General features: G+C 36.1%; 1 protein-coding gene and 1 non-coding gene across 2 annotated transcripts in view; both read right to left on the reverse strand.

Moving 5' to 3' along the window:
- Positions 1-25,698, reverse strand: part of CCDC178 (coiled-coil domain containing 178) — a 182,995-nt gene that overhangs the window by 118,451 nt on the left and 38,846 nt on the right. The window contains 11 exon segments of the mRNA XM_027883171.1: positions 1,538-1,540; positions 4,181-4,269; positions 5,238-5,754; positions 12,834-12,941; positions 13,996-14,149; positions 19,362-19,511; positions 20,886-20,968; positions 22,894-22,923; positions 22,925-23,016; positions 23,019-23,102; positions 23,105-23,110. Of these exon segments, the coding sequence (XP_027738972.1) occupies positions 1,538-1,540; positions 4,181-4,269; positions 5,238-5,754; positions 12,834-12,941; positions 13,996-14,149; positions 19,362-19,511; positions 20,886-20,968; positions 22,894-22,923; positions 22,925-23,016; positions 23,019-23,102; positions 23,105-23,110 (1,316 nt within the window).
- TRNAG-CCC lies at positions 7,026-7,096 on the reverse strand. Its single transcript has one exon. It is a non-coding gene; the product is annotated as a tRNA-Gly (tRNA).

Below are 25,698 nucleotides of genomic sequence, written 5' to 3' on the forward strand. Positions count from 1 at the left end.
TTTTTAAGCTTTTAACACAGAGGCAAATACACAGGTGTAGACCATGATGTATAACTTACACCACACCTCTCTAGGTTTCCAGGAAACTAATGATGTGATCTTTGTCACATTGTTTCTACTTAGTTTCAGCTAGGGAAGGGCTAACAACATTACTCACTGCCATGAATGCCTTGTTTGGAAAATACTATTACTTACTAGAAGAATCTTTTTTTTTTCTTTTAATTTTTCAAATTGACTCATTAAATCTGCATCAAAAATAAACTACTCATAATCCATTATTGAACTATTGAACTGTTCAACAGCTTCTGTCTCTCCTCCAAAAGTGGGGAAGTATTCAGACTGTGTCAAGAGACCCTCAAACAGAGTAATACTTAATAGCTTGAGAAGACGATAACCCACGACAAGTTAAGTACTAATAGCTGGATAACAGAACTACTAACCTACAGACGATTCTGCAACAACAAAAAAACCAAAAACCTTCTTGCTGAGGCAGCAGCAATTCTTGCATCTGGTCTTAGAGAAAAAATCTAAACTGAACATGTTGATCTTACTTGATTGTAGGAATGTTCTGTGACAAGTATATGGCTTACAGAAAACTCCTTATCTCAGCTAATAGCTAGTTTTCTCCCTGTTGATTTGGAAACAAAAACAAAGAAATTTTGCTATTTCTTTTCTGGCAATATGGTCCACTGAAAATGCCCTCCTCTTTCAGACCCTTACAGAATAACCACTTGTTTCACACTGATTACTGTATTTTCAATTTAGGTTCCTAAGCCTCTTACTTTCTTTGGGGGGATAGATGGGGGGAGGGGGGGAAGAGGAAAGGACAGGAGAGAAGCTTCAGATGTCTTTCCTATCATAAAACAACATGTTACCATGAACGGTGCATGCCCACCTAATATATACCCTCTGCTATCTATTACCACTGCAATAGTATTCCATATAAGCAAAGCTTTCAAAAATCTAAAAGATCACCAGATCTAGAAGAGAATGAAAGGAATATTTCTCAGTCAGATAAGTTCAGTTGGTATTCCATTGGAGCAGATCTGGACAAAAGGTTATTTCTCCTAAATTTTTCCTGTAATTTAAGCTTAGGGAGGGTTAATACCACTAGTATAATCTGCAAATATGTGGAATAGGCTATTAGGTCATCACTATACAACTGGAATAAAATGGCTCTTTTGCCATACTTTCAAGATGATTGAGATGATAACTGAAAAATGTCAAAACAGCAGGAATGATGTACCAGAAGTAAAATAAAGGCTTGAAAGAGACAAGTATACTTAATTAAGTCAATGAAAGTCGGTTGGGGAACTGGTTTTAATAAAAAAATCTTCTATCTTCTGTTTGTTTTTCTTATTATAGAAAATGGACCTCTCATGAGAGAAAGGAAAAACATTATTATCAGTAGCATCCATAAAGCAGGGAAGTGAAGAGGGTCCCCAGCATGCCATTACTGGGGGCTTACCAATTAGTTGTTATCTTTAGCTTGTAAGTAAGAACTACATAGGAAACAAGAAAGTATTAAACAGCTTACCTTCTGTAAGAAAACAGAACACCACAGTTAAAATAGACAGGAAGATTTTTCTAATACAGAAAGCAAGAAAGGCCAAAAATAGGCTGGAATCATGCTGTGTTTTATGCTATATCACAGCACAACTGCACAGCTGCAAAATCCTGCTCTTCTGAGTATTGACTTCTGTTTCCTCTTTCTTTTTTTTTTTTTTTTTCATAATGACAAAAAAAAATGCTAGTGAGTGGTCCCAACTCTACTACTTTTACTCATGGCTGTCTTTAAATGCATCTTAAGTTCTAGATCTGCTACTTGTCTCTCAAACTCTTCTATGCTCTTGACGTCTCCATAGAATCATAGAATCACAGAATGTTAAGAGGTTGGAAGGGACCTTAAAGATCATCCAGTCACAACCACTCATGCTAGGGGCAGGGACACCTTTCACTAGGTGTTTCCCCTCTTTCAGTCTGTACCCAGTACCCCTTGTCCTATCACTATAATTCCAGATGAAGAGTCCCTCTCCAGCTTCCCTGTAAGCCCCATTTAGAAATGGGAGATGTAGATACTAGATTCTGTTATTGAGCACTTACACAGTTCAAGGTCACAGAATGGAAGAAAACAAATTTTGTAACAAAACCAAATGGAGATTGTTCAGAAGCAAATAAAAATGGTTCAGACTTTCCTCTGTGGAAAAAAAAAAAAAAAAAAGGGAATAAAAACCTCAGAAGGACTTCTGGTCATCACAGTAAATCCAACATTTAATTCTAAAGAAAAATAGTCTTTGACAGCTCTCAGAGTAAATCTCTCCTATCTGGGACCACTGCAAAAGGACCCAAAGGGGGTTCTGACTCAAGGACTTACTTACAGTAAAATACTGCAATGCCTCCCTTCAGTTTTGGCTTGTTCTTTTGATTCTACATGATTTTGGATTAGAATCCAACATTAGAAAACTCACAGCATGGGAGTATTCATTTGAGAATGAGCAGGAAGGAACAATGGAGCCAGTGTCTCACTGTCTCACATGGGAGAGATCCTACACTGCAGCCGGGGAAGAGTGTGAGGAGTCATCCCCTTGAGCAGAAAGGAGCGATAAAGACAACACCTGATGAACTGACCACAGTTCATTTGCCATTCCCCATCACCTTGTGCCCCTGAGGCGAAGAAGGCAGAAAAAATCGTAAGTAAAGTTAAGCTCAAGAAGAAGGGAGGGGTGGTGGGAAGGTATTTTAAAATTCTGGTTTATTTCTTGTTACTCTACTCTGATTTTATTGGTAGTAAATTCAATCAGCTTCCCTGAGTCAAATCTGTTTTTCCCATGATGGTAAGTGTTGAGTGATCTCTACATGTCCTTATCCTGACTCACAAGCCTTTCCTTATATTTTCTCTCCACTGTCCAGCTGACAAGAGGAGTGATAGAGTGATTGTGGTGGGCATGTGATGCCCAGCCAGAGTGAATCTACCATACTAGGAAACTTTGAGAGAAACACTGACTTTGATTTTCTGGTATCATAAGGAAAGGAGGATTGGTCTCTGGGAAGTCGCTGCTCAGACTGAAGCCAGAGCTTTATTCTGACAACCCCACTTTAAGGCCTATATCTTTTGCTAGCAACCTGAATGCAGAAATTAAGGACTTCTTCTGATAATAGTCCTGCAGCTTTCAATCAGTGTTTTTCTTGAGGTTTTAAGGCCTGGTAATTAGTAAAACAATTTTAATATAACCATCCTCCATGCCCTTGCAGAAGACAGCTGATGGAATCCATCTGCCAAAGGATGAATACAGATGGAACACTCCTTTTGGTGATGCCAAACTTGGGATTTCAGTGAGAGAAGCTAAAGAAATATCAACACTTATCTGAGAATGGAACATCACTGAAGTTCAGAAGAAAAGAGGTACATTTGACAAACAAAAAAAGGATGCCAAATTGGGTTATATCCATTTAACCATTCACATCAAGAGAAAATAAATGGCTACCCCATTGTACAATGCATGCATCAATGTAAGGTATAGTAAAGGTTTGGTTGCAGTTTCTACAGAAACTGAAGAAACATAAAAATATCCAATTATAATGTCACTGCATCTATGGATTATTAGTAAAGACCTTTTATCTTTTAAAACAAACTAAATTATTGTGAATAACTAGATACAAATAAAGTGTTTCATGTTTTCATGAGAAATTATGGCAAAAGACATAACCCTTCTATGTGAGTTGGTCACAAGCTACTCAAAACTAATTCACAGTACAAGTAGAAAGAAGGCAGAAGAAGAATTTGGAGCTGAAGTAAAATTGTTACTGTCATATTTACTGGAGTCACTTTTTAAACTCCTTTTTGATCTTGAACCTCTGTTTTAAGATTCCACTCCAAATTCTTATGAGGGACCAAAAAGGCCTGTACAATGCATAAGAAAACAAATTAATGGCCAACAGCAATGAAAGTGTAGCTATAACATCACACTGAAGAGTAGCATAGCTTTTAATTTTTTTCTCAAGCATCGTGAAATTATATTAAAAAAAAGAAATTCCAACAGAGTCTCAGGTACAAGAGAGATAAATAAATATAGACCACACTATAGAAAAGTAACAATATTTTCCAGATTTAATTTAATTTTCTTTTGGTAGTTAAAAATATTATATATACAAAGAAGCTGAGCTGTCTTACAATTCATACCTGCACTTTGGAAGTGTATATGCCATCAGCACTTGGAGAGGGAGATTTCTGTATAAAGAGATCATAAACATCTGCCAGATGCCACATACCTAAGAAAATACAAAATCAAGTGCCAAACATCCCCTCATATTCTCAAATCCCAAAGATTATTGGGAACTTCAAGGAAATAGAAGTGACAGAGATCGGTGTCCATGTGGAAAACATGTCTTGTAATCAATGAATAAAATCCTTATTTCCAGATCAAAGTTTATATATCTGTTCCAGGGATAATTCCAGGAAAAAACTCATGCCCTCGGCGCCACCCTCCACTTCCCACCCTCTTGCCCATGTATACATATATTGGATCTGAATCAAAATCCTGAGTCTGTTGGACAAACTGTGGCATCTGGACTGCTCTCCAAAATGCAGCAACATTTTGAAAGAGTAATGATAACATTTGGTGATTGCATGAATATATTTTGACTATTCAGTAGCCCAAGGACACAGTTTAACTGGTGGTTACAGACAGGCACTTTGTTTAGACACACCAAGTGGTAATTGCTCTAACAGAATATCTGCAGAGACCAGGCCATCAACTATAAATTGCACCCTCTTTTATATTTTCGTATTCAAAATTCACTACCATTCAACTGCTGCTTTGGTAGAGAGGTATTTCAGCTTGTGTGCACTTCAATCACATTTACTTTTACCTTGCAAGTAGCTCTTGCAACTGGTCGCTTTCCCTGTGTGTTTTCATGTAAGCTTTAAGTGCATATATATTTTATCATATAATCTATATTATAATCTTAGCATATCATAAGTTGTATATTATTTATTATATATTATATGTTACATATTATATATTACTATAAACCCAATGCTTTCACTAATTTATTGTAACTAAGACTATATTACATATAGCAATGTTAACTTTGCTAACTGTTGACAGACTGGACATTCTGCAAGCGAAAGGAGTGGAGTGGTGCAACAGCAAGTAAACCACAGTATCTACAGAGTGAAATTCCCTCTCTTACCAAAAATGTATAGCTTTGAGATACATTTCTGACTGACTACATACCTGGGATGAAAATACTAGCTATGACTCGCTGTACTGGGTTTGTGCGGCCAGGTTTTGGGAAGGGGGGTAATGTACAGGGATGGCTTCTGTGAGAGGCTTCTAGAAGCTTTGGCAAATCCATGTTGACTACTCCTGATGACTTTCTTGTCCTTGTGAAATGTGCCTGGAAAATGCCATCCAGGATTAGCTGCTCCATCACCTCTCCATGGATTGAGGTGAGGCTGACTTGCCTGCAGTTCCTGGGATCCTCCTTGCCTTTCTTGAACATAGGAGTGATATTTGCCTTCCTCCAGTCCTCAAGCACTTCTCTCAGACACCCAAGGATTATTGACAGTGGCCTCATGATGACATCAGCAAGCTGCCTCAGCACTCGTGGGTGCATCCAATCACTGCCTGTGGACTTATGTATGTCCAGTTTGCATATTCCCTGACCAGATTCTCTTTCAGAAAGGGTATGCATTCCTTGCTCCAGCCTTTCCCTTTGGTCTCTGGGACCTGGGATTTCTGAAGGTTGGCTCTTGCAGTAAAGAATGGGAAAAAAAACCCTTTTCCATGTTCTGTACCATCAGGCTCTCTGCCTCGTGCAGCAATGGGTTCACGTTTTCTGTAGTCTTTCTTTTGTGATCTATGCATAACCAGAAGTCCTTCTGGTTACCTTGGATATCTCTTGCCAGATTCAATTCCATTTGGGCTTCAACTTTTCTAACTTCATCTCTGCATGCTCAAGACAATGTTTCTGTGTTTCTCCCAGGTTACCTATCCCTGCTTTTGTCTTCTACATGCTTCTTTTCTGCATCTGAGTTTTGCCTAAAGCTTCTTGTTCATCCAAGCAAACCTCCTGGCATTTTTACCTGACTTCCTACTCATTGGAATGGACTACTCTTGTGTTTGAAGGAGATGAATTTTTAATATTAAACAGTTTTTGGGCCCAAATATAATAGAAAACTAGCAGTCCTGGATGAGAAGAAAGTGGTAAAAACAGCCCTTTTACCTTAAAGTGTTAAAAATTGTCACAAAGTCTCAGTTCACCTTTCTTATGATAAATAGCCTTGTATAGGATGCTTCATACCAGTGCAGTGGCACAGGTTAGTCATATAGCTGATGACTTCAAATCACAAGTATTTGCTATTTGCAGAAATCTTAGGTCACATAAAACAATTCTAGTTTATTTGCATACTAACAAGGTTTCAGTAGAAGTGAACTGTTTGAAGAAGAAAGGGATTACTGAATAATAAATTGTTACTATAACTGTTTGTCTACTGAATCAGAATGATAAACCTAAACGGTTTTGTGAGGACCTTCACAGGATATACAACATTATTTCTGATACTTAGTCTTCAAACCCACAACAGATTAGCACTTTTCACACATTTCTTTAGCTGAATTAGTGGTCAGAATACTTCTGTCAAAGATCAGCTTCTTTAGTATGAGGTGCTTAGTTAAAGAAAGGAAACATAATTTACCTTCCAAAACCCAAAGATTTCTGATTGGTCAAGGACTAACCATCAGGAATTGTTTCATACACACACACACACACACACACACACTGCACATCTCTCTTTCAGCACATGTCAACTGCTGGTTCCTAAATATACAGTCTTTCAGTTTAAATAGTCTTTGAAATTCCTGTAAGAGAGTGCAAGCCCTCAGTAACTTAACTACCTTTTCCAACATTCAAGTCACAAAAAGCACAAAGGAAGAGAACAAAACACACTGCCTATATGCATCTTGGTGAACTACACCTAACACATTTAGGCACTGCAGAGGATGAGAGCTGAAGGTTTTCCATGCACCAGCCGGGAATCGAACCCAGGTCACAAGAATGGGAATCTTGCATGATACCACTACACCACTGGTGCTTCCCTGCAGTCTCAAGATAATCAAATGAGAAGTCATTCAGTGTCATTTCACTCTAATCTACCCCAATGGATCTAATAACAATAACCTCAGTTACCCTGGCCCAGAGGCAGGTCAAAGCAAGGACTATGTAGGAAAAAGAATTCTCTACCAGAAAAAAAAAAATTACCTTAAGAACGTAACACATACCCTAAAATACTGACAAAACGTCAGTGACAATTAACTATTCACCTTGCCCAGGGAAGTTTTGAAATAGCCAACATGGAAAACCCTAAACATTTCATCTCTTTGTTTCTTAAAATGTGTATAAGTAGAGCAAATCTTCTTTTGCGGAAGGCAGTGATTAAATGGCTTCAGAGACTCCTGCCAAAATGTCTCTGTTATAAAAAGACTTAAATTTCAAAACACCAAAGCCAAGAGAGTATTTCATCTGAACAGTGCAGAGTAAGCAGATGTGTGCTGAAGCTGTAAAGAAATGAAAGGAACCAAACAACAACTGTTCCGTTCTGATTTCCTATACCTTTCACATGCAGCAAAATTGTTTTGATGAATACAAGGCTACCCATGACCCTAGAAGTCAAAACACTTCAAGTGAGGAGGCAGGAGGAACATAAATATTCTAAGCAGAAAGCAAGTGGACTGCAGCTGAAAGTAGTTCTTTAGTGCAATGTGTACGCTCTATGTACAGGTGTTGAAACTTTTATCACAGCTTCTGCAGCTTACTCAGGAACTCTGTCCCCATTTGAGAAGCATACTAAGCATTTGATTTTTCCTTTCCTAAGCTTTCATATATTTAGCAACTGTGCATAGCATGCAGACCTGAGATTTTCTGATCTAACAGGATCTCTAAGACACTGTCTTCATGGGAAACAGGTTAATATCAGGTCAGATGAACTGGGTTTCCCCAGCTTCTTTCATTCAAGATGTTTAAAGTAATATGAAGGAAAGGTAACACAGATAGGGAGAGAGTGTTCATATGGACAACAAATCCCAGAGTATTCAAGTAACTAGAATTTTTTTTTTGCCCCACCCAAATTTGCATAAACTTTGTATTTTAGTTCCTTCTAAAATCAGTCTTGGAATACTTTGTGAAAAAAATGAATTCATGGCCATTTTCCCAAAGGCAGCTGTATTTCTGGATGCCTCTACACAGCACTCAACATCAGTGTGTGTGACAATTTCCTTATCAACTATAAAAAGCAGACCCCCTTCAACAGACTTATAAAACATATTGAGAAAATATGATAGACATTTTAGAAGACAGGAAGTGAGACTATTTAAACTGCACATGCCTGTGGAATCTCAGGTGAGAACAAGATGCATTTCTTATATGTACTGCATGTTCTAAATGCAACTATGCAAGGAAAGATACACTGCCAACCTTTCTAGGAGAAACATTAGCAGACAATTCTCTATTTTGCAGCTTTGTAGGAAGTGGACAGTCACTCTTTTTTAGTCCTGCTGAAGTAGCCTGTCAGGGCTCCGTCAGGATACATACAGTTAATCAAAACAAGCACTCAAATTCTTAGACTAACATGAGACAGTGTGTTGACCCCTCTACTATATTTAGATATAGCCTTTGGTTAAAACACTTCTTATTCAATCAAGAGCTCCAAAAACATAAAAGATGGCTTTCAAATAAAAAGACCTACAAACAACCTTCTTCATTTGTCCTCTTGGTAACATGTAAGAGGAATAAACACACCTTCTAACTTTTAGGAGGGATTAGCAATTGTTTTCTCCTTTAAGATCTGATGTGTTACATCCTAGGTTAGTGGTCTTGAAAGTAGAATTGAAAGAGTGAAAGGTTCAGATAAAATACCATTACAGAAAACCCTTCAAAGAGTAAACTTAATTTATCATAAGAAAGAAATAAATAGAAATCTGAGATTGTATTAGGCTAACTAAGAATCCTGTTTTTCCACTTAAGCAAGATTTAAAAGGTAATATTTCTGAACTGAATTATATGTTCAGCCTAAACTCATTATTTCCTGGGACTATATTAAATGGTAGTCTGAAAAGATATTTCCTCTTCAAAGGATAGCTTTAGATCATCCTTTGAAAACATAAATAGACTTAGCTCCTGGAATCCTTCATTGCCTGGAATTTGTCATAACCATTCACTCTGTCTTGAATCTGAACTTTCACAGGCATTTCATGAATTGTTGAACATGTAGAAGGACAATAATCAGGGTATACTCACAACTATACTAATTATGTATGAAATAGATAACGTTCCAAGGATTTCTCTTGTGGATGTGCCCAGTCTTTCTAGGATTCCTTAAAGTTTTAGTGTTCAAGATGGTCTCAAGTAATAACGTTTCTCAAACCTGTTTTCCAAGAACTCTCTTTAAATCCTGGTTCTCCGCATTTGTCTGTGTATGTCCTTACAAATCTGAGTTTTCTCTTTCAGTTTATCAGTTAATACCTCCAAAATGGGTAAGGTCTCTCTCCATTATGGCAAGTATGATGAAATAAAAATTTTATCCTTCAAGAAAGATATCAATGAAATTAAAAATAATAAATTTGGAAAGCTCCATCACTAATTTTAAAATGTTCTAATAATCCATTAAGTAGCTCCATCAACATCAGAACTAATGAAGCCTGGTTTATTATCCATTTGTGTCCCATCATTGATTTACTTTGGAATTTTAAGGTATGAGCTCTGACTTGGACCATTAATAAGAAGTATGGACATAGCTCCTCCTTTCTTTGATCTTTTTATCCCCTCCCTTTTCCGATAATTCTTGTATGGCATTTTTGGGATCTAGTAAGGAATGCTTTCATGCTGACAAGATGCATTTATTCTACTCTGTCATCAATTTCTACAAAACTTGTAAGAATCTAATTATCTTAAAGAACTTTTCAGATTACTTTGCTGAAATCAGACAATAAAATCCAAAGTTTCTGGGACGATAAAGAAGGTAACCAGTCAGCTACATAAAGCTAGCATACACCTAGGGTCCAAAGGCAGAAGAAACTAAAAGATTTTTTGTTTTATTACAAATGCACTGAGAATATTATGTACAATATAAAGTGTAGCTATTTGGAATCAATAAAACGAAGAGTTACAAAACATGGGTGCATAGTATCTTACAAGAATTCAAAGAAAATAGAGAAAAACAGTATTTCAAAGTCTGTATTAATAAATATCATATATGAAAAAAAATTATAAAAGTTTTTACCAAAATATTTTTGGGACTGAGGTTTCTGTTAAAGAAAAAAAGAATTTCGGAAACATCCTCATTGTATGGATTTTGTCTTTTGCATAATTTTAGCTATTTTTCTTTTAAGTAAAGATTAGAAAATTTGAATGATAAATTTCAGCCTAAAGTGATTTGAAATTACTCTCAACATGTAAAACACTCTAAGAAATATAATGCTCCAACCCTGATCGTGTTCAAGACCAGGTTGGATGGGGCTTTGAGCAAATTGGACTAGTGAAAGGTGTCCCTGCCCATGGCAGGGGGCTGGACGTAGATGATCCTTAAGGTCCCTTCCAGCCCAAACCATTCTATGATTCTGAGTCAAAATACACTTCAGGGGAAGTGTGAGAAAGACTTTGCAGGAGAAATTAGCTACATCTACAGAGGAGAAAACCACAACTGAGTAAGTATGAGCAGAATGTCCCAGTTTTTAAATTGCTAATACATAGGAAAAACACTATGCAGAAATGTTTTTTCCTCTTCCAATGTTTTTAGAGCAAACATTTTGACAGGAATGACTTGAAATACTGTCACACTGTGCAGTTAATTAACGAAGACAAAAGAATAAAGGATTAATAGTTAAGTATGAGATCAATTTTATAAGAAGGGTTACTTCTAATCTTTGAAAAGCAAAGCCCATGTAGATACAGAAAATAAATTTAATGCATACAGATATCTTTTGTAATGTAAATCTGAGTAACATGATAAAAGAAAACTCAGAGCTGTCCTTACAGTGTCAAAGTTGAAACACTCCTAATAGGTCATATATAAAGTTTAAAAACCAGCATGAATTAAAAAAAGAGAAGAGCTAGGAAAAACAATGCTGAAAAACATTAGTTCACATCCCTCATTCTGTCTTCAGACTTATTGCTGTATGTGACAATTGTCATAATTTGGATCCAGTTCAAACCCCACTGAAGTCACTAACAAATAAATCCAATATTTTTCCTATTCCTAAAATATCTCCATTACCTCAGCAACTTCTGCATGATGATTAGAAGAATCACTTTGAGCTTTCTGAATATCACTATTATTTATAAATATTTATTCAGTTCATTGATGTAGCCACCTTTTTGGAGAAAATTGAAAATAGCAAATCAGCTTTACACTAAACTTAACTGTGGTTCACCTTTAGCATAAACTAAGGCGGCCACCTAATGGAGCAGTTCCATGCTCCACCTTATCACTGTTGTGCATCTCTCTCTCTCTCTTGTGTTGGTCTTAATACCCAGGTAGTACATGCTGAAGTAACCTTCTCTTAGGTGGATAATCTTACAGGGCTAATTGAGCTTCATCTGCCAGGGTTTGAAATTAGAGTTGTCCTGCTCCCAAGTTCCTCAAAATGATCATCTCACTTCATGAGGACCAGCACGGCCAAGTCAGATATGGCCATGCACTTTCTGAGCCATTTCCAATAGCCAATGGTGTGAAGCAAGGTTGTGTTCTTGCACCAATTCTATTCACAATCTTTTTCAGCATGATGCTCCAAAGGGCCACGGCAGACCTCGATGATGAAAATGGTGTCTACATTCGATATCGTACTGATGGGAACCTATTCAACCTAAGGTGACTGAAGGTCCACACTAAGACCTTAAATCATCTTGTCCTTGAGCTGCTTTACACTGATGATGCCGCCCTCGTCACCCACACAGAAGCAGCTCTGCAGAGTTTAACATCCTGCTTTGCAGAGGCAGATGAACTTTTTGGTCTGGAAGTCAGCTTGAAAAAGACAGAAGTTTTCTCTCACCCTGCACCTCAGGAAGTCTTCCATCATCCCCATATCACCATTGGTGAAACAGAGCTCAAATCAGCAGTTTAATTACCTGGGAAGCATCATCTCCTCAGATGGTAAGATTGATGCTGAAATAGACAACAGGTTAGCAAAGGCATACAGAGCTTTTGATAACTCCGTAGAAGAGAGTGGCAAAACAAACACCTCAAGAGAAGTACAAAGATCAGCATTTACAGAGCCATTACACTGTCTACTCTTTTATATGGGTCTGAATCATGGGTCATTTACCACCACCACTTGCGTCTCTTAGAACGCTTCCATCAGCGCTGCCTCCATACAATCCTTAACATCCGCAGGATGGATTATGTGACCAACACATCTGTCCTTGAACAGGCAGCAGTCACGAGCATTGAGGCCATGCTGCTGAGAACTCAGCTGCGCTGGGCAGGGCACGTCTCCAGGATGCAGGACCATCGCCTCCCTAAGATCGTGCTATATGGGGAACTTGCCACTGGCTGCCGCAAGAGGGGAGCCCCGAAGAGGAGATACAAGGACTGCCTGAAACAATCCCTCAGCCTTGGCCATATTGATCATCACCACTGGTCTACCCTGGCCTCCAACTGGGAGGCCTGGAGACAAACTATCTATAACACTGCTGCTGCTTTTGAGAACACACGCAGGATCGCTCCCAAGGAGAAAAGACAACGCAGAAAGAATCGCGTCTTGTTGATACCACCTGGGGAGTCTTTCTGCTGTACCTTCTGCAACTGGACTTGTCTATCTCGCATTGGCCTTTTTAGCCATCAGCGTGCTTGTAGGAAGCGTGAGTAGAGGCTTTCCCAAATATTCATTCAGGAAGCCTAGCCATGATAATGGACATGCTGAAGTATTCCAGGTCATCAAACACAGCTGGAAACACATGAAAAAAGAAAAACAAAAGGGGAAAAAAAAAAAAAAAAGGTTTACTAATAAGTATTAGCTCTATTTGAATATAGTTGTGTTCTAGTTATCAGTTGGTAGCTATTGCTGGCATCAGTAACAGGAAGAAAACTGTAATACACAGCTGGAAAAAACCAGCAAGAACATGCCCATTGGTGGCTGTCGTATGACTGTATCTTTACTTTTGCAGGGCGACTGCCTTGCTGTTTGTTTTTATTTTTTTAATTAAGATCTGGGCTTGTTTGGAACATTCAGCTTCTCAGAAATCCTCCATCTGTATTCTGGATTCCACTTGAGCCTTGGCAAGACCCAGCTATCTAGATGCACAAGCCACAGTTGTACTGGGCATATACAAAAGAAAGGTTTTCATATTCTATTTACACTTGTTTATATACATATACATACATATAGAAAAAACTGCAGGTTCTGTTGTGGGCATCTAAATCCTGTTCTAGGCATTTTCTACTGGTTCCACACATAAAGCTGTCAATCAACTGAAAATCAGTCAGGCAGTGTGAGGAACTCCAGATTTTAGACTGCGAAGTATAAAATTTCAAAGTGAATTCTAGACAAATATAGCAGAAAACATAGGAATTTTAAGTAAAATAGAGTATCACTATGCATGCTGTAGAAGTATCACATGCCATCTCAGGTCACAAAATCTGATAATTCCAGAGGACGCTTATGCTGTCCCACTAAACGTACACTTTCTTCCAGATGATTTAAGAATATAAGTGATATTAAGCAGATATGCATCCAGTGATTAAAAATATCCAGGTCACTTACAGGACTGTAAGATGTTTATGATATTTTTAATAATTAAAGCTGAAAAAATAATACTAAAACAAAATAATGAACAAGAGAGTTCTATAGAATCTATCAGTTCTTATTTTTAAATCCATATTTGTATTTTAACTTTTACAGAGGACCTTAACTCTTAAAGATACAAAATATTCAGGCATTCATGTACTTTTCAATAAAAGATACTCATTTACTTGCTTGTTTATAAATATTCAAGACTCACTTTGCTGTTCCAACATTTTGCATCTTCCTGGATTTCTGCTTTTTGCTTCACTAACTCCTCAAGGTGTTTTTCATCCTTTATAATCTTCTCCTCTGTTTCTTTTAACTTCATACAGTATTCGGTCCAAATAAATTCAAAATGCTTTAACTCATTCCTAATAGAAATACACACAAAGTGAATCCATCTATTTGGAATTATTCCAAGGTAGTCCCTCTCCATAAAGGAAAATGTAAATCAGATCTGAATTAGTAAAGATTTATTTTGATTCTCTACTTCGTTTCTTGAACAGGTAAGCATGAGAGAATTTCAAAATATCTACCCTGGCAGATTCATGCAGTTTCAGCCAGATATCAAAACTACTCATGCTACCAGTTCACTTGCACCTAAACAGCCTGCCAACATTAGATCTTTGTGCAAGTATTGGTGTAGCTATACACAAGGCTTTGTTTCATACCTCACATGTTTATGAAACAAAGTAAGAGTCAACACGGCTAGTGGGTGAATTTACTTCAGAACCATCTTCACTTAATCAACCGACTTCACTGTAATTTTGTGGTCAAATGCCATTTGTGAAGCAAATTTTTTACTGACATCAGTTTTTCACGTTAAAAGAGACTTGTAGGCAATGTCAAAGCAGAGGATAAGGACTTCCACTCTAAATAGCAGATTTAACAGCATTGTAAGAAGGAAAACTTGCCATAATTACAGATCAAGATAATAATAACTGCAACAGTTGTCAGGACACATTTAGTCCTTATTATACGTTAAAAAAAAGGCCTTTTGTTATATCTCTGGATGTGAGTCAATTTGACAAAAGGCAAAAGAAACAGAGGGATATCAGGTTAAAATTTAAAAATGGCTGCTCGTGTTTGTATCTTATTTTTAATATTGTTTCAGCAGGCAGAAAAAATGTTCCCTCTATGCTCCCTAGAGAACTATTCTGGTCAATAACATATACAAAAGTGTGTCTTAAATGGCAAAACAAATCCACCACAACAGAACTAAGACCAATAGTGGTTGAATTTTACAGATGTCTATTGCATTAAAACCGAAAAAATCCTGAACAAGTGTTGCATACTTAGTGCAGTTAAGACAACAGAACACAAAAATAAAGAGGCTTTATCACTAATTCAAGAGCCATTCCTACAAGATTATTTTATAGATACTCTTCCTTTACTTGCTTCCGAGGTTTCATCTAGTGATGAAGTCAAGACTTACCTTGTGAAGTGTCACAGAATATATTTTTAGCAACTTTCAGAGTTGTAGTTTTCTCATGAAAAATTATAGCACTATCAGCCACAACGTGTATGTGTAAAAGTAACAGCCTGTGCTGTATGATGTACAACAGCCTCAGTATTTTTAGTTTTGTGCAATCTTCATCATTTTCTCAGTGATGGCACTGAACATAAAGAAAAGAGTATGAACTGCAGAACAGTCTTTCAAATCTGTGCCACCACAAATCTGTCTTTCTCACACCTGTCGATACCACATGTTATTCTAGTCCTCCTCAGATGGCAGCTGAAAGGTCTACTTTCTCTGTAATGCAAGCATGACTTTAACTACCAGTCTAGCAAATAGCTGGAAAAAAATTACCAGACATAGTAAAAAAAAACTAAAAATTAAATTTTTCACTGAGGTATAGAAAGAACAGATTTCTATTTTTTGCCCCAAATACTGATATTCCTAAAAACATCCTTGTAATTAGCATTTTTAGTTTAATTCACAGTCACACAAAATAGGTTGCAAGGCGCAGTCTACATCACTGTCATGGGATATGAATAGGAAATCATCTAACCAGGTGAAACAGAAAACATACATGGCATATTTCTGTCAGTACAGATGATTAATTTCTGGTATTATTTACCTATTGCCATTATCATGGGTATTTTACTTGCATTATAACTTCTTTCAAAAGAACAAAAGAACAAAGAAATTTTAATGCACCTCAGAACAAAGGCTTGTTACAGGAAAACACCACACTTTCTTTCTTGCACATGAAACAGTCTCCAGAGCCTTGATTTGCACCAAGACTACCAAAACAAAACAGAAAAACTGCTCATGTTGCCCTATAATGGCTAAGCAAGCTGACAGCTGTGACACAGTGACAGAATTCTAGAGGAAACTGAACAAAATCTTGTACAAAAGACTTTTAAAGAGTGAAGTAGTCAGAAGGCAAGGTGAAAAATACTAATACCAGTAAAAAATGCAGAATTAAGATTAAATGATCAATTTTCATTGAAAGAATAGATCAACAGCATGGCATCTCAAAATTCCATCTCTATTTCTTTGATATATCTATTAATTATGTGAAAGGGCAATGAGTAGTTAAATTAAAAGTCTGCGTATAATGTGATTACAATAGGCAAGGCCAAACCAAACAAAAATCTTAAGAAAACTTTCAAGACTAAGTAAATGGGTAGCAAAAGAATACACATCATTTAGTGTCCAAACTCAAAAAGAAGTACAAGATCAGAGAAATTAAGTACATTTAAAGTTTTAAATTAAGAAACATATGTATGTATTTCCACAAACAGGTAGAAGGTCTACTCAATATTTAGCAACGTTGAAGAAGCTAAAAAGATGAAATTAAGTAAGAAATGGGATAGAAAACATTAGGAAAAAAAGAGAGTAATATGTTCATCTTTAAGTCAGTGACACAGCTTAATTTGGAATACTGTTTTAATTACCTTTCAACCCATCTCAGAGAAGTACATCACAGTAATGATAAGGAATCAGAGGACATCACAAAAAGGCCATAAAATTTAGAGGTTTTCTGAAAGCACATTGAACATAATGAAAGTTGCTTTAGAAAAAAGAAAGGAGGAATGAACAAAGTGCTAAGTCACGGAGAGTATAGCCTAGTGAAGAAGGTTAACAATACACAGCAGTATTTATTATTGCATACATCTTAAGGCTTAGACTCCCAAACTACAGCAGTTTCCTTACAAGGGGACAAAAACACGTAGCTGTTGATCCCACTCTGTAAATATGAATTGATAAGGAAAAAAAGTTTAATCGTAGGTATAGGATGGAATGGTAAAAAAAAGAAAGAAAGAAAAATAGAAAAGAAAGTATACTTTAAAAATTTTTTTATTCTGGTATTATATGATAAAATCACCTCTAGCAATGGTCACTATAACCATTGCTAACAACTTTTGCCAGTAGCTTCTAATTCAGACGAGTTGATAGAACATTGAATATGCCAGTGAAACACTAAACTAACTTGTAGAGTATCTGAATACATAGTAATAAATTACACAACGGTTTTGATAATACTTTTTACTCAGTACCTGATCTTTCCCATAATTAAAAGCAACATGAGGTTTGCAAGGAACTTAACAAGTTACAGAATCAAGGTCCATGCTGTCTGATTTCTCTCAGCTGGAACCCATAAAGGAGATAATGAGTATTTGATCAGATCATCTCTATATACATATTTAAGATATAATTAAAATTCCAAACATTGTGGAGACATTGCGAAGCTTGCATTCACAGGCTCATATACATCAAAAATGTATTATTTTACACGCCTCTTCTTTTGCTTAGACATACATAGTGACATTAATTGGAGAATTATTTTCAGAAGTCAGTCTAGCTTTGACAAGTGTTATGACAAAATTCTGGTTTCAGGGTTTGTATAATAAAATACTTCCAATTTAGCGAAATCTCTGACTATGATTTTAATTTTTGATATACTAATATTCTTTCCTGAATGCAAATTAAGGCTCTGAAATTAAGAGGTTAAGCTTTAGTAACTAAAAATAAATGTATTGATTGTGAATTTACCTTAGAGGTAAAAAATATATAATTAGCATAAATACCTCTAATATAATGTCAAAATTATCCTGAATTCAATAAAAATAAGACCAAGAAATCCACTGTTAAGCTTAGAATAAAAAGAAAAAGGCATGGTGACAATAGAAATAAGTCAGAGAGACACACTGAGATCTCTAGTATTGCTAAGCTATCCCTCTTACAGAAAAATACAATTTTTAATCCTACACTGAACTCATCCTTTCTGAGACACAGACATTTTGGATTGTATTACAAGTGCATAGACATCTTATGAGTGCAAGACTAGAATTTCTTGAGCAGTAACAACATTTGAGTAAACTCATGTTACCCAGGATGCCTCCTGCTCCCATATTAAGGTATGAACATATTATAAAAGGAGCTATGATCCTTCTTTAGTTCTGCTGTTTAATGCCAATGACAAAGAGATCCACAGTGATGTGACAACTTAAAGAAACAGTATTATTGCATCTAAACAACCTTCCTTTGTTCAGGACTGTGTCAGCAACTTTTCTGCTTTAGCTGACTATCAAGCACAGATGCCCCTGGATAGCAGACATCAAAAGGATCAGTCATATTAGCCAAAGTAAGGTTTTCCTGATGTTGATAGTTACCATAAAATACACTGTAGGAGTGCTCTGTTTTGCGAAGGTCAATGTTACTTTGTGCTTCAAGGCTTATTAATTGTCAATATTCTGAAGCAGGCAGCAAGTACGCCTTCTGCGGGACTGAAAGATGTTTCAAGTTCCTGAGCACTAATCAGTTTTTGAAATAAAGTTGCCAAATGTTATAATCTAAAGAAACTGGAAATGATACAACCAACCCCCCATTTTAATCAGGTGCAGCTCTTTACTGTGGCGCATTGAGCACTATAAACGGTAAGCGAAACCATCACATTTAGTAATTACAGTTATTTCTTGAAGAAAGCACTTGAAAGAAAATTCAAAGAAGAGAAAATGTCTACAGCCACAATGACCTCTTCTTTATGCCCCTCTGAGAGTGGGTCCTTTCATGGAGGGGGCCAAGGCACCCCCAAATTCTACTGTATTTTATTCTACCACATATTGCAAAAGCAGTTGACATAAATGCTAAATAGTTCCTATTTGGTACATCAAATAAAGACATTTCACTGACTGAATGCAAGAATTACAATGGGCTGTGTATAAGTATACTGGTTTTGGCTGGGATACAATTAATATTCTTTATAGTAGCTTGTAGGGTGCTATGTTTTGGGTTTGTGCTGGAAACAGTGCTGATAACACAGGAATGTTAGCAGTGTTTACACGGAGTAAAGGCTACACCTCACCTCACCAGTAAGCAGGCTGGATGGCACAAGGAATTAGGAGGGGACACAGCTTGAACAGCTGACCCCAAATGACCAAAGGAATATTCCATAGCATATGCTCAGATGCGATGGAGATTGGCTTTCGTGGAGACGACTGAACATCTACCTGCCCATGACAGGTGAATGCCCATGAATGAATTCCTTGTTTTGCTTTGCTTGTGTGTGTGTGGCTTTTGTTTTTTTCTATTGAACTGTATTTATTTAAACATATGAGTTTTTTCACTTTTACCCTTCTGCTTCTCCACACCATCCTGGCTCAGAAGAAGTGAACAAGAGGGCGGCTGTGTTCAGCCGCCTACTGGGGTTAAACCATGACAATAAATTATTCAGATTGCTTACTTCCTGTCTTTTTAGAAAGTATGGCAAGCATGCTGCTGGCCTGTAAACAACAAAAATTACCACATTTATTTCTGACAGTAACAACTTCTAGAGTTCAGTGTTTTCTTGGCAAAGATGGGTTGATGTGTGGCACAAGATTCTTAGATACATGCAGATGAGAATCGTCTTTGGCAAACAGGCATCCAGTGAGCAGAAGTGAATAACAGCTTTTACAGGTATTCCACCTGTGCTGGGGGTAGAAGTAGCTCTTGTAGTTCATAGTCACATTTGGAAGCATAAAGGGTGCCACAGTGTTCTGGAATCACCCAATTGTCTAGCAGACACAGATGGCCAATCTCTTAGAGAATATAATACTGCTGCCAGGAACTTTATGAAATTCCTCTGTTTATCCAATAAACATAATTCTCCTCCACAAATGATCAGGGAGTATATTGTGTTCACAATACTTCCTGCGAGCTGAGTGGATCAGTATATGGAAACAGACACCCTGCAGTAAGAGAATTGCAGTGTCTTCGTTTTGAAGAGACATGGCGCTAACCTGAGAAGATAAATGGATCCTCAGATAACAGATAGCCTTCCAAAGTCCTCATTTCCTAAAAAAAAAATAATTTCAGTAACAAGAAACTTCAGCTCTATAATTGCTACTTTACAGCTCTTAGTAAAATAATGAGGCCAACTCCGTGGTGAATTTGAATGAAAATGGTGCTTTAGAAGAGACAGGGAATGGGAGTTACATGGGACAGTCCCTTGAAATGGATGAGAAATTAACATTTACTGAAATAAGGTTACAAAGGACACGAGTTTGCACGTACAACTCAGCCATTAGCATTAGTCTTACTTCCTTGAATGAAGCATCAGTGAGCAGGACAGGTTTTTAGCCACTGCTGTACATGAGGCACTTTATAACATTAACCCTCTGGAACGCCAGAACTGTGCATGCTGACCCATCTCAGGTAGGGCGTAGCACAACTTGAATTATGGAACTGGCATATAAATTCCCAGTGAACCCCAGTAGTTCTGAATGAGTAAGATGGGCCAAATTTCATGACTTATATGAAATTTATATACTCCATAACTACCATCAAGGGGTTTTGAAAAACCTGCTATGGACACTCAGGTTTATTTTGAAAATTTACTGATGTCTTTCAATTATGCCTGTAAGCCTTCCTCACCTCAAATGGAAAAGAGCCACTGTGTCACTTGCTACCTTGCCAAATAAAACCTGGCATCGAGGCATCGGCATATGGAGCAAAGTCAAGTGCAACCTCCTACCAAATATCAAAGTACTTGGTATTCTTGTTCTTTGGCATAGTTATTCTTGGTGTTGACTCTATCTGTATATTCAGCAATAGAAAGGAGAGAATTCTTGTCACTGACTGCTTATTAGCAGTGTGCAATTGTTACTATTGCTTACTTAATAATCCAAGGGTCAGTTCTTTTCGTTGCCTTTTGTATTTCCATCAGTTCCCAATGAACATCACTGTATATTTTTGATACCTAAGAAAATAAAACAAGTTTTCTGAAAGATGTTATATAAAAGTCATACATAATGTTTAAAAGAAAAATATAACTTCATGATTTGACTGATCCTTGCAAGTTTAAAAAATTATGTTTAAAGGTGAAGTCCCAGGAAAAACAAGAGAACATGTTGTAAAATTACATAATATAATGAAATGTTAGCAAGAGGTTTTTCATTCTGTTACAAAACTTTGGAATCATTTTGAAAAGGTGGCTACTTTCATGGGAAGATAGTGACCTCTGGAGCAGAAAGAAAGAAATAATGTGCAAAGAAGCCACTGAGGTTTCAGTCAGGAATCCGACAAAATCATAGCTGAAACATGTAACAGAAGCTGTGCAAGCCTGTCAGTCACCTTTGTAAAGAAGGAGCCTGAGACAATGCTGACAGTGACTGCAATTTTCAATGTTTTTAATAGTATTGGGGCAGTCAGTTTGTAACTCTCAAATAGAGATATGGACATCTGTTGCCTCTGCCTTTTAAAATATTACAAATATAAACAAATAATATAAAATCTTTATTGTAATCTAGCATGTCACTGCTTAAATCAGTTCTCTGGATTTTAAAAAACAGACTGAATATTAAATAATTGTTTAATTGCAAACAAAACTAAATATCATCTGCTTTTTTAAGACTGTGGGAGGAAAAACCAAAGCTGAGTAACTAACTACATGAATTGTAGCACAATAAAAGCACAGAAAATTTACTTGACAATTAGAAATTCTGTTGAAATTAAATATATAAATAAGATAAACACATATATATAAATGCTCATAAATAAATAGATACAAATACAGTAACACCAAATCTATCATCTTATGATATGCAGAAAAAACTGCTCTAAAAAAAAGGTATTTATTCAAAATAGTTTTTAGGAAAAAATATTTTAGGTCTATTTGTGGAGCTGTATTTTAGTACATCTCAATATTTTAATTGCATACAATATATTTTAAGGTATTAAAAAGAAAAAAGGTTACAAAATTAAAAAAAGTTACCAACTTGGTTTTTAATTAGTATTTCAAATATATCTCTTAGCACTGATAGGAGACTGTGAGCTGTTTCATAAGTTAGAACTAATTCATGATAATTCTCATACTATTTGTGTCATAGGCAATCAACTTTTTCATTTTAGAAGTATTTTGGCCTGACTGTAGAGTTATCCAAATATGAAATAAAATTAATTAAAAGAAACAATATTATGAATCACCTACAAAAAAAGAGATTTTTAAAAAACTGTAGATACCTTGAAAAAGACATTACATTCTAGATTTGTTACATAGAAAATATATAGAAAACATAATAATTATCACTAACATCTGAACTTGAACAAAAAACAATATCCCTCCAGTTTCAGAAATCAGTTTTAAGCTACATGGAAATTTGCTCCACTTTGATTATTTACACTGGTATAATCCACAGTAAGCATTTATTATAAAAAAATTATTATAAAAAATATTATTATCCATATTACAATCAATAAAAAACATAAACAAATAAATTAGAAAAAGTGTACATTAGCACCTAAGAATAATTGAATCTTGCAAACTTTTTTCGACATCTTCATATTCTGAAACACAGATGCCTGTGAGAAATGCGAGCAGAATCTACACAAATATCAGATATGTGCCTTCTATCTTTCCCATGAAAAATCCCCCATGAAATCAACTTATTAAGTTAGAATTACATTCTACATATGCTCAAGAGACATTTATTAAAGGCCAAGAGCATTATCCTTCCCAGATTCTGTCTGCACTGAGTGCCTATATGTAGTGGTATGGGCACAAGGTCCACAGTCTGTGTATACTAAATTTAAAACAGACTTTGATACTTCCAAAAGACTGTTGTTTTCTGAAAGGGCTTGCACCTATGTAGTGGAAAGAAACATCTTCATATAGTTTGTATTTACCTTTTTGTACACCAGGAACATATCCTTCAGATATTTCACCCTCTAGATTCAGCTTTTCTTCCAGCAGAGGGCTGTGTTTCTTCGTGGAGTCTATATCCTCCCGATTCTCTCTGTTGGCTGTTTTTTAAGTATTTGGTTTTGTACCTGTGGCAGCTGATAGCTTTTACTATGAAAATGCCATCGTATCTCCAAGGTATTTTGAACACATTTTCGTATTCTGTTAAAAAGATAATTAGCACAACAAAATGTGAGTATGTGAATGACAACATGAATACCTAGTGAGATTAGGAAATATGTTATCATAATGCTAAAACTGTGGACTACTTTGAAGGCCGAAAAAGGACATTGGTTAGAAAAGATTACCAAATACTGCATTAGGATTAGAACTGTTTTATAAAGTCATACTTAATTACCCTAGAATGTAAATCAAGCAAATGTTCAAAGCCAGGGGTGGTTTTGGTTTATGAAGGAAATGAAAACATCTAGCCTTAAGGCATGTCTAGAGGAGGCTATTATGACACAAGAACAGCTTTACCAAGCTTCCTAGCCTCCAGCTATGTTGAAGTATGACATATGTTGATGCACAGGAAGAACAGACCAAGTATAGATCCAACATCCTTTTAATAAGAAAACTGTTTTTAGTTCAGGAACACTTCCTGAACTAAACGTGGTTTCAAAAAAACTAAACTAAGGATACAAACTCAAACAAACAAACAAAACATATTCATGTTGCCACACAGAAGTATTTCAGTCTCAATTCAGTTTGCTGCATTTAATTTTCTGACTTCAGTATAAATTTCCAATGAGTCTTTACAAGAAAATATGTCACTAGACCACTGGTTGCCGAATAAGAACATACATTTTATATTGCTAAGGAAAAAAAAAACTTATTAGAGATGGTGTTATGTAGCAGCTGATGGAAAATTTATTAGCATGAAAGTAGGGAAAGTAAAGTAAAATTAGCAGATGAGAAAAAAAAATCAGATAACATCTTTTGAGAGAGAGAGAGAAGCATGTTTTACTGATGTAAAAGATACTTTACTTCTGAAAGTAGCTGTAGAATATTCAATGAAGTCCATTAACAGTTGATAAATTTTGCTGTGTTAACAAGACATAAATCACAAATTCGCAGAATTGTAATTCTCTACTAAAAGGTAGAAAGACATTGCATGAACAAGTGGTTTGTCTTCATCATACAAAGTGATGTCTAACGTTACGATGAATGTGGGTTACACTGAACTTTTATTCTACTTCAGAGAAGGTAATTTCTAAAGATAGGTTTTATTTAATCATCACAATTTACATCACTGTAATTACCTGAGTGCACTACAGGACACAGATGCAGCAGGAGTTAGGAACAATGGAAATCAAAGTAAGCCTGAAGAAATAACAAGGTTCAGTGTCTACTCTGAATAGGTCACACAAACTCTTAATAATCTCCTGGGTTTTGTAATACTTAGATTAGGAATAATTTTAACATCCCTGAGAGCCTTTTCTCTTTATCCTCAAATCCATGTTAGCATATTTTTTCTCTTATAGATAATATTATGAAATTTTATAATCCTGAAAATTACAAATTTACTCCAAGGACACGACACCATACTGATAGCCCACTGATAAATCAAGGGAGAAAAAACTGGTCAATTTTCACAGCCAAATTTCATGCTGCTTTATTTGCTTTAAAAAAAATAAAAATAATACCTTATCATTGTTTATATTAACAGAACTGAAAATGTGCTAATTATATTCGACTATTCTAAATTTTGATATTTATAGAAAATGCTAAACAATAAAGTTAAAGAAACAGAAATGCATAGCAACACAGAAAGATTATTTACAGTTGTATTCACTATAGGTAAGAACATCAAAAGTAACACCTCTGCAGCAAAAATCCTGAGCCACTGTGCTGAAGAATCAAGATTATATTATCAACCTTCCCTTATTGCATTTCTTTACTTCTATAAAATTGACCTCTCAATTGCCACAGGCTTTGTTCCAGAAAGCATTTTCTGTCCTGTCACTGATTTTCAGTTCTGATTGTTTATTCAATGTCTTCCTCTCTTTTTAAGGCATCTTAAATTGTCCTTATGAGGCGATTGCTTTTAAGAAAAGCAATCTCTGCAAACTGGTAGCACCTTAACACAGGCTTCTAATTTCCAAGTCAAGAGTTAGCCATTGGCTGAAAGAAACAAACAAACATTTTTCTCATATATTGTTAAGGATGTGCATTATCTGACATTTTTCCTTCGTGGACAGGGGGAGGAAGCGTTTGAGACTGTCTTACCTTCATTATACACTGATCCTCACTTAATGTTTACCCATCATTAAACACAGTTATGGGAGACTCTTGCACTGTCACCACACTTGGGACTGTGAGATATTTCTCAAAACCTCAGGGTGATGTGCACCAGAATACACATTAGAGTACAGTCATTATTTTATATTCAGGAACTTACTGTGATAAATTACACTGCTTTTCTAATAGCCTAAGTTCAGACAGTACCTGCTTTTGCCCATGAGCCAGAACACAAACAGCAAACTGCTAAAAAGCTCCTTTCACCCTCCTCACCTCTTTTTTTTCTTTAATTCTTCTGTGTGGATGCTTGTTCATCACAAAAGGTCATAGTAAACATCCCCAGAATCTGGGATTTCAAGGATACCTATCAATGTTTATGTCAACTTTTATTAAATAAAAGAGTATAGAATAATAATAGAATAATAGAATAAATTGGGTTGGAAAAGACCTCCAAGATCATCAAGTCCAACCCCTGATCCAACTCCAATTACTATATCATGGCACTAAGG

This window comes from Empidonax traillii, unplaced genomic scaffold (assembly GCF_003031625.1).
Source record: "Empidonax traillii isolate 1590-97213 ecotype Southwest subspecies unplaced genomic scaffold, ASM303162v1 scaffold119:size1479319, whole genome shotgun sequence".
Classification (NCBI taxonomy): domain Eukaryota; kingdom Metazoa; phylum Chordata; class Aves; order Passeriformes; family Tyrannidae; genus Empidonax; species Empidonax traillii.